The sequence below is a fragment of the Daktulosphaira vitifoliae genome, unplaced genomic scaffold (genome assembly GCF_025091365.1).
Source record: "Daktulosphaira vitifoliae isolate Bord-2020 unplaced genomic scaffold, ASM2509136v1 Scaffold_2, whole genome shotgun sequence".
Taxonomy (NCBI): domain Eukaryota; kingdom Metazoa; phylum Arthropoda; class Insecta; order Hemiptera; family Phylloxeridae; genus Daktulosphaira; species Daktulosphaira vitifoliae.
This window is the reverse complement of record NW_026099573.1, coordinates 28,768,952-28,783,162: the sequence shown is the minus strand read 5'-3', so window position 1 is coordinate 28,783,162 and position 14,211 is coordinate 28,768,952. Positions and strand designations below refer to the sequence as shown.

The 14,211-nt window shown below is 36.0% G+C and overlaps 1 protein-coding gene across 3 annotated transcripts in view; it reads right to left on the bottom strand.

Annotated features, from left to right (window-relative positions):
- LOC126897277 (uncharacterized) overlaps positions 1-13,671 on the bottom strand; it is a 30,954-nt gene extending 17,283 nt beyond the window's left edge. Inside the window, exon 1 of one of the 3 annotated variants that reach the window (XM_050670777.1) lies at positions 13,117-13,671. In XM_050670777.1, the coding sequence (XP_050526734.1) occupies positions 13,117-13,139 (23 nt within the window). In that variant the 5' untranslated portion in view covers positions 13,140-13,671. The remainder of the gene's footprint in view (positions 1-13,116) is intronic. The other 2 variants (XM_050670776.1, XM_050670778.1) reach the window with 2 other exon arrangements.
- Between the last annotated feature and the right edge of the window lie 540 nt (positions 13,672-14,211).

The following is a 14,211-nucleotide window of genomic DNA, read 5'->3' as shown; positions in this document are numbered from 1 at the left end:
TCTACGATGATAGTGATTAAGTTGTGTTTCGTTATAGCGCAAAGCCGATTGCCGCATCTGTGTGCAACGTCAGTAAATTTCTGAACACTGGCGCCATCGATGTTGCGGGTCCAGTGAAATTTATTGCTTGAAAAACCTACACACAAACCGACAGTCATACGGCGTACGGATTAAGAGTCACGACGAAAAAAAAAACGCACATAATTGGGTTTCATCGTGATCAAACGTTGGTTTTTTTTTTTTAATTTTGTTACTAATAGCGCACCGAGAACTGATTGTGAAGATACATACCTTTGCACGAGTAGCAAGGCGTCTGCTAGTTGAATTTTTTTGCATCTGGCCAATCGATTACGATAATTACATGTTAACGCAGTTATATTATTATGTATGTTGTCTCATGCGGAAGCCATTAGAAGGCACGCGAACGGCCAGTACTATAAAAACTACACTACGTTGTGTAACGATTGATTTAGATTTCGCTACCTATGAAAAAAAAACCGGACTTCATCTATACAGCAATCAGTCGACACCTTCTATTTGACAGAACGTTGCACGAGGTATTTACATAAAGCGGTGATTTTTTGTCGGTAAACGGTACGAAAACATGGAATTACTGGTACGGATTTTATCTGTACTATAACGTTTCTATAAATTTCCCCTACATTACTATAATTATACTGTTAATCAGTGTTTTATAGTTGAATTATTACCAACTCTTGTCTTAACACACATGCAAAAAAAATCATTTATCAGGTGTGCAAGTAATGAAAATGTGTATTAGATAAACAAATTGAGGAGGTTTATTGCTAGTTTTACAGCGCACAGTTTTTTTAAGCTTCATCGTGTACAGCTGCAGGCTATGATTGTGAACGAGTGTCTAATTAAATAACATAGAAACGGTCATCAACATCGTCATGCTTACAGCGAATAGCCGAAAAGCACACATTAATCAAATTATTACACTTTTTATTTTTTATAAATATTGGATTTTAATTCGAAAAAACTATCCAATAAACTGATTGTGCACTTGTATTTAGTTTTTTTTATGCATTCAATAGTAGGCACTGCGAGATATAATCGAATAGCTCAAAATTACTAAATAAATCATGTTCATAGTAACTACATACTATAAAATGATAATTATTAAGTGATGTTCAGTTTTTAATAACACATTTCTAGGCTCTGGTGAAATGCGAACGTTTATGTTTCTCAATCTGGTCAATATTGTTGTACCAATATTTGAAATATGTTAGGAATTCAGCGGACGAAGGTATCGAAGTGTAAAATCTAGTATGCAGTTTTAGTAAAACTGTTTTACAAGTAAATTCCGTTAGGCTGAGATTACACAAATGAAATTCGTTCAAATCTTTTTTTATTTATTTGGGCAACATCGATAAATATATATATTTCCGTCTAATGTCTTTGTACACGAAAAAAAAAACCTTCGAGCCAATACAAGTACTACGAGCCGTTGCACTTTATTGGCTTTTCTTCGGATTACATGTTCGAAAAGACTCGATAGGACATTTATGTGTCTTCTGCCATCGATCGCGTTCAAACCGATATACTATACGCACACGTGTATGTTTAAGTCACAATAGCACATGACATGTTCGTGCCATGCCATTGTCAAGTAGTAAACTAGTGTTATCGTTGAACGTTTGAGAGAAAAAATGTACTTTTATTTATTTTTCTAAAACAATTATATAATGCGTTGATTTCTTGAACGGTATGTTTTCTCGGGGAACTTTTCAAGAACGTGATTATTAAGAAAAGACAATACCGTTTTCAAAAGGTCCATGTTTTTGTACGGCAAATAATTCATTTGATTGTTTTTCACAGTAACATTAAATCGCGTTGAAGTATTGTTCTGAATTGTTCCAACGATACAATATGTAACGGCATCTGACATACTTTAAGCATTTCATTAATTTCATTATGTTGAAACTTTGCATTATCTGCCGAAGACGAGTTATAACGCGAATGATCTGCTCTGACGTTCGTGTCACTTCGGCCACGGTCGTCAATTACACACACGAGTCATTATTATTAGCACGTTCCGTTGCAGTCCGTTGCAAGTGTGCCGTGTTGCAACTGTGGTGGCTAGCGCGTCACGTTGTTAATCCACCAGCAGGATGGGCGTATCGGAGCGTTCAGTTCAAGCTGCCAATCGCAGTGTTGAAGTGTGCACGGAATGTAATGCGACGGAAAGCGATGGCGATTGGACGCGCACCGGAGTCTTTACATTTCCTTTGAAGTATTCCGTTTGTACTCCAAAGAGGTGTTTTACACCTGCCGCCGGCGACAACGCCGTCGGTTTATTCGATCAAGTCGATCATTTCGAGGTTGCAACACGAATGGAATAGACACAACAAATGTTTGCTGCTAATTTGTCGAATATAAAGACGGCAATTCTGTTTTCGTGCAGTTCCCGTTGGAGCACTGCAAGTTGCAAGTGAGATAATGTGCAGATAACATTTCTAAAGCGTCTAGAGACGGCACAAAAACGGCTTCATTTTTATCCTTCTCGTATCATCGGCGAACACAAAATAATAAACTTTAATAAGGTTAAATTCATCCGGATAGGCCTTTGAAAACACTTCGAGAATCGATTGTCTTTCTAAACAATACGGTTACACGCAGTAGTTCTATTACTGTATTTTGTGGATTCTTCACGTTGTCGAATCGTTTTGGTAACCTACTGTTGAAACGTGACTGTTGGTCGGTTGCACAACGATACCGAGTGTTTTTTGAATAAATATATATATACTTATAACACACAAACTAGGTTTTGAAATTTAATCGCACACTTGTAGCATACATCATCATATTATAATATGCCTACGCGCCCATGTGAAAGATTAAGAACTAATACACATTATTATTATAAGTGGTAGTACTGAGGCTTGGCGGTGCCACCGCACGTCGCGATGGTCACTAATAGATACGGTATGATTTTTTTTTTTTTTTGTTTTGATGTATTTATAATTTATAACAAATTAAGGAAGCGGTCAGGTGACTACCATAGTGAAACTGACAAAAAAAAAAAAACGCTGTCTAAAATACTATTTGTGCGTTTTTCACTAAATTTTACGCCTCCAGTCCGCAGTGATAATTTATAGCAGTCGGTATGAATTATTACACTGTGGCAAAGAACACACGGCCCAATGATATTACTGTTACACGGATTGGGACTGTATATCAGTAGGCACAGAAAATCTCCCGAGTGGTTCTCCTGAAGTACACGAACGCGTTCGTTGAAGCACTTGAAAAATACATTCATTCACGTGCACTTAATTGCTGTACTTAATCTATAGTTCGGCGATGATGATAAAAACGTAATTTTTTAATACTTAAATACACACATTTTTCGTACCGAAACGCAACGCATCAGCTATGATGTGTGCGGTGTTTGTAAGCCGACCGGCTGTGTATCGTATTCGATTTTTTTCTAGAACACACAATTAATTGTATTTTTTACACTTGAGTTTCAGACTATTGCGACAATGTCGCGATCGAGTCCGTCAACTTGACGTGGCAGTTCGAATAAAACTAGTTACTGTTTGGTAAAATTTATCGTTTATTTTATGTTTGACTCGCGCCTATATTGTAAAAAATGCGTAGGGCAACACATCATTCTGAAACCAATATTTCTTCGAATCGGTTCAATAACGATTATGGGTTTATTAGCGACAAAAAACTGTTTGTATGTATTTTTTGACGAGTAAACTGTGAATGATGTTTGCATATTAAAAATCGAGTAGTAATTGCAATTTTATGAACTGGATTAAAGGGAGCAAAAAAAAAAAACCGTTTAAAAATACATATCCACTATAGTAAGAAGACTTGTTGAAATCCCTTTTCTGTAAGTACAAACTGTTCATTTTTTCTTTATTGACAAATCAAAACTGATTAGAGATTAGCAAAACAACTATTCACGTTAAAAACTACTTATTACTTTGATATTCATAGTTTTGTCCATGCTAAACTATCTTGAAATAATTCCTTGAATAAAATTTTAATAGTAATCAAACGACACAGTTGAATAAAAAGAAGAAGTAATAACAAACTTATAGAAAAAAAAACACTTATAAAGGATTTGTACACGGTATTATAAATGGCTTAATACCACAGTGTATTAATACCAGCTGTATATAACAAATTACGCTGTACTATAGTTTTTTTTTTTTTAACGCCGAAAGATAAACAAATTAAACTGATAATAACTTGTTGAGCAATGTATGTAAACATAGCCATAATAATTAATTAATTTAACACATTCTCAACTGTTGTTCGTGAGATATTTGAACCAAATAAATTTATTCGAGATTCTGACAATGCGGCGCAACTTGGTCGTAATTATTTAGCGTTTACTTGTTAGTTTTGTTATCTTAGTTAAAAAAAAAAAAAAAAAACAATACACTAATTATGCTACCAATAACATACACTCTGTACGGGTTCATAAACCTTCCGAACAGCATTTTTAGAACAACCGAGTAAGCGCGATGCCAATACGTTTTTTATTCCATGATTTGATTTTCCTGGTGATAGATGGTCGAACGATTTGCAAAAAATAAAAAACAATTGCTTAGATATCGGCGCTTTTGATGTCACATTATGTGGATTTATTGGCATAATGTTCATGCAATAATAGTTTTTCGCTGTAGTACTAAATGGCCGCCAGAAATTAATAGCAAATAATAATTTACAAACGGCTCATTGATATGCATTGCTGTGTAGAATTATAATAGCGCAATAAAACCGGCGAGACGCGTTACGACACATTTGACGGTTCTAGACCTTATTTCTCTTCATTCACTACAATATCTTTTGTCGACCATTATTATAATTCAGCGTTGTGATAATGAAACTGATTTTTTTCCAATAGATATCATCGCCACCGCACACCGGATGGCAAAAGGGTTCAACAATAAACAAGAAGCGGACAATTTAAATTGCAAATACATTGGGCTGGGGGAAGTGTAGCAGACAAACCCTATTGCATCCGGATGGGCACGATTTTGGGGTGCGCTGGTTGCCGTCACGAAGTATAGAATTTTTTTGCGTCCTTGAAGTGCTCGCATAGTGTATACACGTTTTTTTATCATATTTAGTGATTTAGCTATATATTTTATTTAATTAAACGTCAGGTCGGCAATTGGATGAAGTCGTACACGTCGTGAAAAGCTAATTAATTATACTTTTCGAGCACATTTGTTTACTATAGTAAAGACGTGAGTTTTAAAAGGATATTAATTTTACAGACGTCTTTAGGGTAAAACTACGGTATTTTTACAACTTGAATAATTGTGTCGAACACAACCGTTTGAAATGCACAGCGAGTGGGTCGATGCACTGTAGAATAGAAATGCGTTAAAAAAAGTCTTTGTCCCAAATACACGCGCTTTTGTTGCTCAATTAATAAATCACTATATACTTATTTATACACCACACTCGTCCAAGACACGAGATTACATTACCACATATTCATCGTCGTCGGTTAACAACCCCAAGTTTTTTTGGACATAATGTAAACGCCGTAACTTCCTTTTGTTACTCGCATTTGATCGCGCGTTCGAGTAAATGTGTGGACACGAAATGTGCTGATTTTTTAACAGATCATAAAACAAAATACGGTATGTTCGTATGACACTGTGCCCCAAGTGTGATCAAGTTATATTCAAAGAGACACGAACCCCTTAGAACATTCTGTGTCTTGTAGAAACTGCCAAAGTGGATCATAAGTTACGACAAACGCATAATTCAAAATTTGTCGTTGTGAATACGCAGTACAATCGCGTAACTTTGCACAATAACTCGAGCCCGTATGATGTATTAGCGTTTTTCAGCAAACATTCCAGTAAACTTGTGTCGGTTGCGCTTTTGTCTAATAAAAAATCTAATCTCTGTACTGTGTTTGAACAACAAAACTGTTTATTAGCATACCTAGGAAAAAAAACAATAGGAAATATTTTCGTTTTCACTGTTGCTCCCCTTCCTATGGCTAACACGCAACCGTTCATCTAATCTGCGTTGTACTACTATTTTTTTTATTGTTACTTCGAAACGTTCGACTGTAAATAGAAAGGAAAATATTACTCATTATCAGTTTATGTTATCAGTAAATCCGCCGACCTAGCTTGGAACGTTTTAATTGTCGTCTGGACCGTTTTGCACGGGATTCGATGGCCGTCGGGGTCACACACATACGTTTGCTTACATTACTGTGGTTCCTCTGATCGTGTACGATATAAGAAGTACATTTTATTGCCAACCACGGCACCTACATGACTGTGTTGATTTTTCCTCTAACTATTTTTTTATGAACACTTAAATACTTCATGTAAACCTATTCAATGGCCGACGGCGTCAACAGCGGCGACGGTAATAATCGTGTCGGTATAGTTACTATTTTTATTTGCATTGTACATCAGTTTTTTCGATTTTTAAAAGCTATACGCTACAAACTCTACTAAAACAAGAGAGCTGCTGTGTACAGCAGCCATTATCCGTATGTTTGTGTGTGCCTGTGCAAACTTTTTGTGTTCAAAAAGTACACTCAATAGATACGTGTCTCCCGGTGAAAACGTTTAATTATCACTTATAGAAGCTTAGATTAGTTTTTGCTCGCTTAAACCATTTATCTTGTTTTATAAAAAGTCTTACACGCTTTTTTTTTGGAGACTCGTCTTCAGAATGATTTGTCATTAAGCATTTGTGAATAAAATTCTTCAATGCGACGCAGTTTATTCGTTTAATGGTATCTGTTACTTAATAAACAATTGCAATAAAACAAAACTGTAATTTGTATACTGTGTGACGGTAACCATTTAACAAGTAATTTTTTCAAAATATATTATCAGTTGGACCGATAATATTAATATACATATTTTTTTTAATTTCACGGACATAACAATTTTGCAGGCCACCAATCTCGCGACCCTTGACGTCGTTCTATGTATTAACATACTGCCTATATAACCGGAACAACCCTTCGCACAAAAGTAGATGCGACCGCTGCTTCGTCACAGGCAGTCGCCGTTGAATGTGAAAAAAAAAATAAATCAGTTAATCGGTTCGAAAACAAAGCGGTGTACATTTTTTTTAACGACCTATACGTGCCAGGTCACCGTTGATTTCTAGTTGCTGGTCTACGCCCGTACCAAGAATATAAAGTGTATAAAATTACTATTCATTACTCGTATCCGACCAGAGCTGTCAACTGTAAAACGCTTAAGGGTGGTCCGTTGGAGTGAGGACAATTAACAACTCATCATCGTCAATAATCGTAATCTACAAACGCCGTTGTGCATAATGTCCATTGCCACACAAATGTTTTAAAGTCAGCGAATTTTCGAAGTTATTTTGATCTTAAGCCGGGAAAACTAGTATCCATAGAAAAATCATTTTAACAAACTTTTACCTTCCGGTTCAACAATAATAAATATTTTGACATTATTTAATGACACTACGATTGTTAATTTTTAATCAGACGTGAGAAACAAATGACACTTACACTGAAGCGTAACTCGAAGCGACTATGTAATTACAACTTGGATGGCTGAGGGCAAAGGGAAATAAATCATCATAAGACAACTTATACGATTAACGTCATCATAAAGTTGTCTGTGAAATAAAACAAATTACTTTTATAAAATAATTTATTTAGCGACTATTCAAAATATACGGTATTTCTGAATCGGTAAATATTAATTGAAAATTTTAACACAAACTAAATATTATTTATATTGGACAACTTATGTTAATTAACATTTCAAAATGGAAAGAGAAACGAGTATGAAGAAGAAGAATTTTCGTTATAAATAAAATATTGATTTTTTTACTAAAAATTTCAAATCAAATACTATTTTTAAGTTAATGCGAATTCAGTATGCAATACCTTAGAATGTAAATTCCACAACTGCAAACGTTTATAGATATTATAAAATTAATATTTTTACCAAGAAAAAATTCCTTCTCACCGAAATCACATTAAGTACTCGAATATTAAATACATGTTTGTGCAATGGAAATAAAAAAAATTTCCTCGCTAATTTCATTCATGAAAAACGTATAAAATACGTTTTAGAATGCGTAACAAATATTTTCAACTACACTGACGTATAATATCGTTTTATAATAGTCGAATCTATTACACGAGATAATAGTCAACAACAATCACGACAAATATTTTATTAGTCATTTTTGTGATTAGTATACAACATCGAATGTATCTAGCAGCGTCATTAACATTTTAATCGTGCACAGTTTTTTTTATACATCTTCATTGGCTATTAGTTATAAATTGATAATAGCGAGATGGTTGTCGCATCTCACAACTGTGACGTAGGTAACGATGAAATTTAAATATCAACACTATCTGCTGCTGCTGAAACATCGATCCAGCTATCTCGTCGTGCATATCTAATAATCAGGTGTAACGAGCCAACAACAAGTGGATTATTTTTTGTCATTTACATGAATTCCTCTAGCGGCGTTCAAACCTCAAAATCGGCCCAACAACAATAATATACACCGTAATTTATGCGTGACCTACATTTTGTCTATTTTGAATATCTATTGAATTTTAAACGGTTCTCGGGCTGCTGTAAGGTAATTAATCGCATGACCTTGAATATGTCTTTTGCGGGGTGTTTTTGCGAGAAAAAAACGACAGTATGATGATTATGATCGCAAGGAAAACGATCTACCTGCGTGGAAACTGACTGTAATTGTAATATGGCGGGAACAACGATAATTATTAACCCGGTTCACCTGTTGTTAAACACGAACGATTATTGACACACGGTAATTGATTGCGGACCATTGTTTTGGCATGTCAATAGTTTCGTCGGTATTGGATCCAGTTCGCTTTCAGTTGGCCCCTCGAACGTGGGTGGCGGTTTTCTATCAATAAAAGTCAACACTATTGTTATTTTCGTATTGCACGTTGGACATATCCTATTTTGATACAACAATGTATAATAATAACCCGTCACGGATTTTCGTCGACGCAACGTTTTCTTAATTATTCGAGATTGGCGTTATTTGATTAACAGCCACTGGAAATTCGTGTACACTACCAACGTCATTGGAATAACGTCAATTCGGTTAAATAACAAATTACATATTTTATTGATAGAAAAAACCGTGTAGTATCTACTATCACTTCTCAGGCTTGAAATACCTCGTGACCAACCCAAGGAGGACTAGTTTTATTACTCCTTCTTTTTTTTTACTAGAACTCAAGTAATAATTACACTTATATATTGGCCAACGATAATTAGAATAATTGTGTTATTTTTTTTTGTTTTCGCAAATTCACCTAATCACAATCAATCGGATATTGGTCGATTTTATAGAAATATTTAAAATTAAAAAATCGTTACTATATTTGTGACAAAAACGAAAAGGGAATAACATTTTTTTAATAAACCAAGTGGTAAAGGAAAATCTTTTACAAACGATTTTTTTTATAGAATAGCTTTTTGTTTTAACTTTTGATATATCTTACTTTAGATGTAAAAAATAAAATATTATAATTATAGATAAATATAATAATTAATATTATTCATTGATCTACCGCGTATTTAATTGTATTAGTGTCTGATATATTTATATCATTTATTAACTAATATCGTATCTATTGAAAATGTACCTAAAATAAAAAATAAGTAGTTTCAAATAAAATTTATTTTCCTCGAAAAATGTATTGGCAAAAAATACGCATACATTTTCTTAAAGCATTAGAAACCGATACCAGATTCAGGGGAGGGGGGGCGGTTGGAACTTTTGGATTTAATTCAACGGCACGAACAACAATAAATTATCCACAATGTACTAGTTATTTTTATCATTGTTCTTTTTTTATCAACGCAGTCAGTTATTGATATTACTAGTAGATTAAAATTGATTTTTCGAAATACTCTCGTGCGCTCACCGCTAAAGTAGTCCTCGTGATAGTGTTAATTACAGAAAGAGTCACAGAAAGTATTAGGCAGTGAGTATCGATAGTACATGCGACAACAGTTGTTAGGTATACGGTTAATTGATGATTTCTCGGCGGCATCATTAAATATAAGATTATACGCTCTTATGGTACGATCACATATACAATGAAAATGGACCGATCGCATTAGCGTCTCCTCAGACTCTGGCGACGAAACAAGTTATTGACTGACCATTATTGTGTACGGCAATCAACCCGTACGAGGGCAAGTGTCAATTGTATTTAACCTCACCTATGAACTTCTCATTTCATTGCATTGTCAATTTAAAACGTCGCCACTTCGATATTGATATTCGAAAAACTTATTTAAAACAAATAAATTTTTGGTTGTTTCATAAAGTTAACACATTATGTTTTTTAGAATATTAAATGATGCAGTCGATAATATGACGATGTATCGTTAAATCAATAAAATTGCGTTGGAATCCACGCGTTCACCGAGGAATTAAATTGTTTTAAGCTTATGAGTCAATGGTCATTAGTTATCTAAAGTTACGATGACATAAATTACACTTGGTTGATATTTTTCCTGGTCTTCCAACTTTCCGATAAATAAACACAACGAATCTATCACTGAATGACTCATTTACTATGAACGTGGATATGTGCTGCATAACAATCTTTGGTCGCAACTCTCGGACCGCTGCAGTAGTGAGTAATCCTTCGAACATCCCATTCCGGACCGCTCCTTATCAGTACCACTAGCGAGACAACACTATTTACCACCGATTGTAAATAGATTGTTTAATATTACATACAGAAACAAGAAACTGGAAATTTCGATTTCCACCGTGTGTACATCAAAAGCGTATTATAAAAAAAATGTTTTTTCAAGGTTTCCAAAAAAACAACCCGACGACAAAACGCGGCCCATCGAACGGACGCTCTACACGATCCGTGTAAACATGTAATAGAAACCGACGATAATGGTGTATCCGGAGTGTTATCTCCGCAGTCTTCGTACAGGTCTAATACGTGTTTGTACACACAAAATGTACGCTTATTACTTACTGTGTTGCGTTGCTGCCGCGAATGAAGAACACGGGATGGAGTGTGTACTGCCGAGTAGCGGGTCCTCAACAAGACCTATAGCGATGCATTCCATATAAATACGATATTACTACGAGTTCTCCTTTACCGTATACACTCAGTGTGTCAACAGTACTACGCAACAAGACAAAGCCCGCCGGTTAATTGCTTACAGTTTACTTAATAATCAACTCTTTGTCCCTTTCCCTATTACACACGACATGTGCAGCTCGTTGAAGAGACGAGGACTTACAGTTTGTAGTGCTCGAGGAATTTCGAGTACCTAGTTAAAAAAAAACCTATCAGTAATCATGAACCGTCTAAGGAACTATTTCAAACGAGTTTGATTGTTGAGAAATTAAATTGCGATCGGCTGGACTCTGTTAGTCAATTGTTCCGTTCGAACGTACGAAAGACCAATTCTAACGACGTCGCGGACGGGCTAAAGTTATCGAGTCCAGCTGAACGCGCAATAGGCTAAACATATCATGTCTGAGCCGCATTAATGGAAATTTGTCATTTTAATGATTGTCTTTGTTACGAAACCTCCGTGCAATTACAATATTACAAAAAAATAGTAACAATTTCAACGATATAATTACATAATATCAAAAAAAGTAAAATAACTTTTAATAATGAAATAAATGTGTTTACGTTGTGCAATAAGCGGTGAAAGTAAATTAAACAATAGACAATGTAGAATTGAACACACAAAAAAGTTTGTCGGAAAGTCACCCGAATCAAATTGTTAAATTGTGAATGTGGTTGAAGGCAAGTCGTTTGTGCAATTGAGTCGGGTGTATTCTAGAGATGACACTTTTTATTCGGGCTCAACTATTCTATTATAGTCACGTTACTCTACGATGTTATTTAGTATTTAATAGTGAATTTAGTATTTAAATGAAAACAAATTACACTTCTTATATGAATAATTATTATTATGCGTCCAACTCAAATGATATATTCAGTAGAACTCATTTCCGACTTGTATAGTAACGATAAACATTACAATTGCAGTACGGCCAAAGAGTTACAAACAACCGACTGTAGATTAATCTGTTAAATCACATTGTACTTTGAAATCTCAGTGTAGGTTAATTAATCAACTCGTCATTCGCACACTTTTTTTTTATCTGCGGTACATTAACACGTTACGTGATTGTGTTTTCTGATATGGGCCGCGATAGGGCAAATAAATAAATAATAAAATGTTTTGAAACGCTTACGCGGGAAACGACAGTTAAGAAAAATACATGTATAACATTTCAATTACTCGACAACTGACAACACTTTACAAACATAATAATAACATAATATAGTCATTACGGTGCGTTTGAACAGTTTGTCGTAATGAATACGACCAATTAAACGGTACACTGATCACCGTACAATAATATTGAGTAAAAAATGCGTGCGAGAGTAGAGATGCTTACGGCCTGACTAAAATAAACTTGACGGTTTCAGAAACGTTTTGCAAAACTCATACGCGCTCGTTATCTTAATAGTAATTATTTATTTTCTGTTGTTCTGAAAGTCACTCGGTCCGACGGATAAAATTAATAATTATTTTTTGACCGTCTCAAACCGAGTACTTCAATTATACATAGTTAATGTTATTAAATGTGTATTAACCGTTAATCACAAATTAGATATATTTTAATATTATTACACGGTCTCTCGCCTGGCGCCGTATTAACTAGCCGGCGTTTTTCGTTTCCTCGTTTAAACTCCTTCACCTCCTACTCGAACTCATCCCGTTGTAATTACTATCCTGCCCTCTTGGTGTGTCCGCGTGTCCATACGCACTCGTACACCTATTTTTAATTATTACCGGTCAGCTCGTCTCAACTCTCACACACCCTCAACGGACGTAGCACATAAACGTGACCACAATACATCGGAAAAAAAAAAAATGTTATTAAATGTCCTACGAGAGCAGTGTAGTGGTTGTCGCTTGATAAAACATACGTCGGCCGCGTAGTCGAGTTCACCGACTGCTGCTGTCTAATCATCGAGTAATTAATTATTTTTCACGCGTTATCCAAAGGTCTTAAATAAAAATGGATTGCAATACTCACGTAAGCGGTTGAACGCGACTCATGCAGCAGGTGAGGATTCAGGTGCGTAGCGGCGGCGTCGTTGTCGTCGGCCACACACCATGTCTGCACGGGTAGACCTACCGTCGACCTTTGGCTATCTTCTCCTCGAGTCGTTTAGAACGTAAAAAACCGTACCGAGTAAGGTGTTCGACGGTCGGCGGCCGTTAGGGTACACTACGTGCTGCAACGACCCCAATGTTTCAGTTGGACTCTTCACCGTTTGGTCCGGTTGACCGTACGGTGCGGACGACGCGTCCGCCAGTCGCGGTACACGACAAACATTTCGAACCGAGAAATGTGTAAAACAATTTTTTTTTTTTTCTAAATGTGCGCAAGCAGTACAAACACAAATGTCACATGAAAAGTCGGACGGGTTTAAACGAGAAAAATCTTCATCCGAGTAATAAGAATACGCGCGCGTTGCGGTTGCTCCGGCGGAGGTTTGTTTGCTTGTGACTCGCACGGGAAGAGCCGCGCGAACGACGGCCAAACACAAACTGACGGGAACGGCCCAACCGTCGACGGTCTAGCGGCGGCGGTGTAGCCGGCACGACACGACGCGCACAAACGCACATACGCGCGCCCACCCAACACAAAGTGTGCACGTTATCCGGCGGCGGCGGTAGTAGTTTTTTTTATTTTTTTGCGGGCACCCCTAGCCCCGTGGTTTATGCTGTTGAGTAGCGTGGCGGTTTTAAAACGAAGAAAAATTACGGAAAGAAAATAACTGCGCACGGCACGTGTGCCTGTAAAATCCTCCCCTTTTTGTTTTTATTTTTTATTAAGACGGGCCAAGCTTTTTTACGGATCAAATGCGTCGTGATGGGAATTTCGATAAACTTCTATCGGAGGTTTTCGTATCGCACACGATTTTTTTTTTACGATCTTCAGATACTTTAAGGGGATGTTTTCTCAATTAACTCATGGATTATCGGCGATGAGCGTTTAGCTTTATTCGACATACCCTCTGACAAGCGCATATTTTCAATTGTTGTAGTTAACTCAATATGGTCGGAAGACAATCTTTAAGGCCATTTACATTTTTATCAATTAGTTGCTATTTTGAAGCATTTT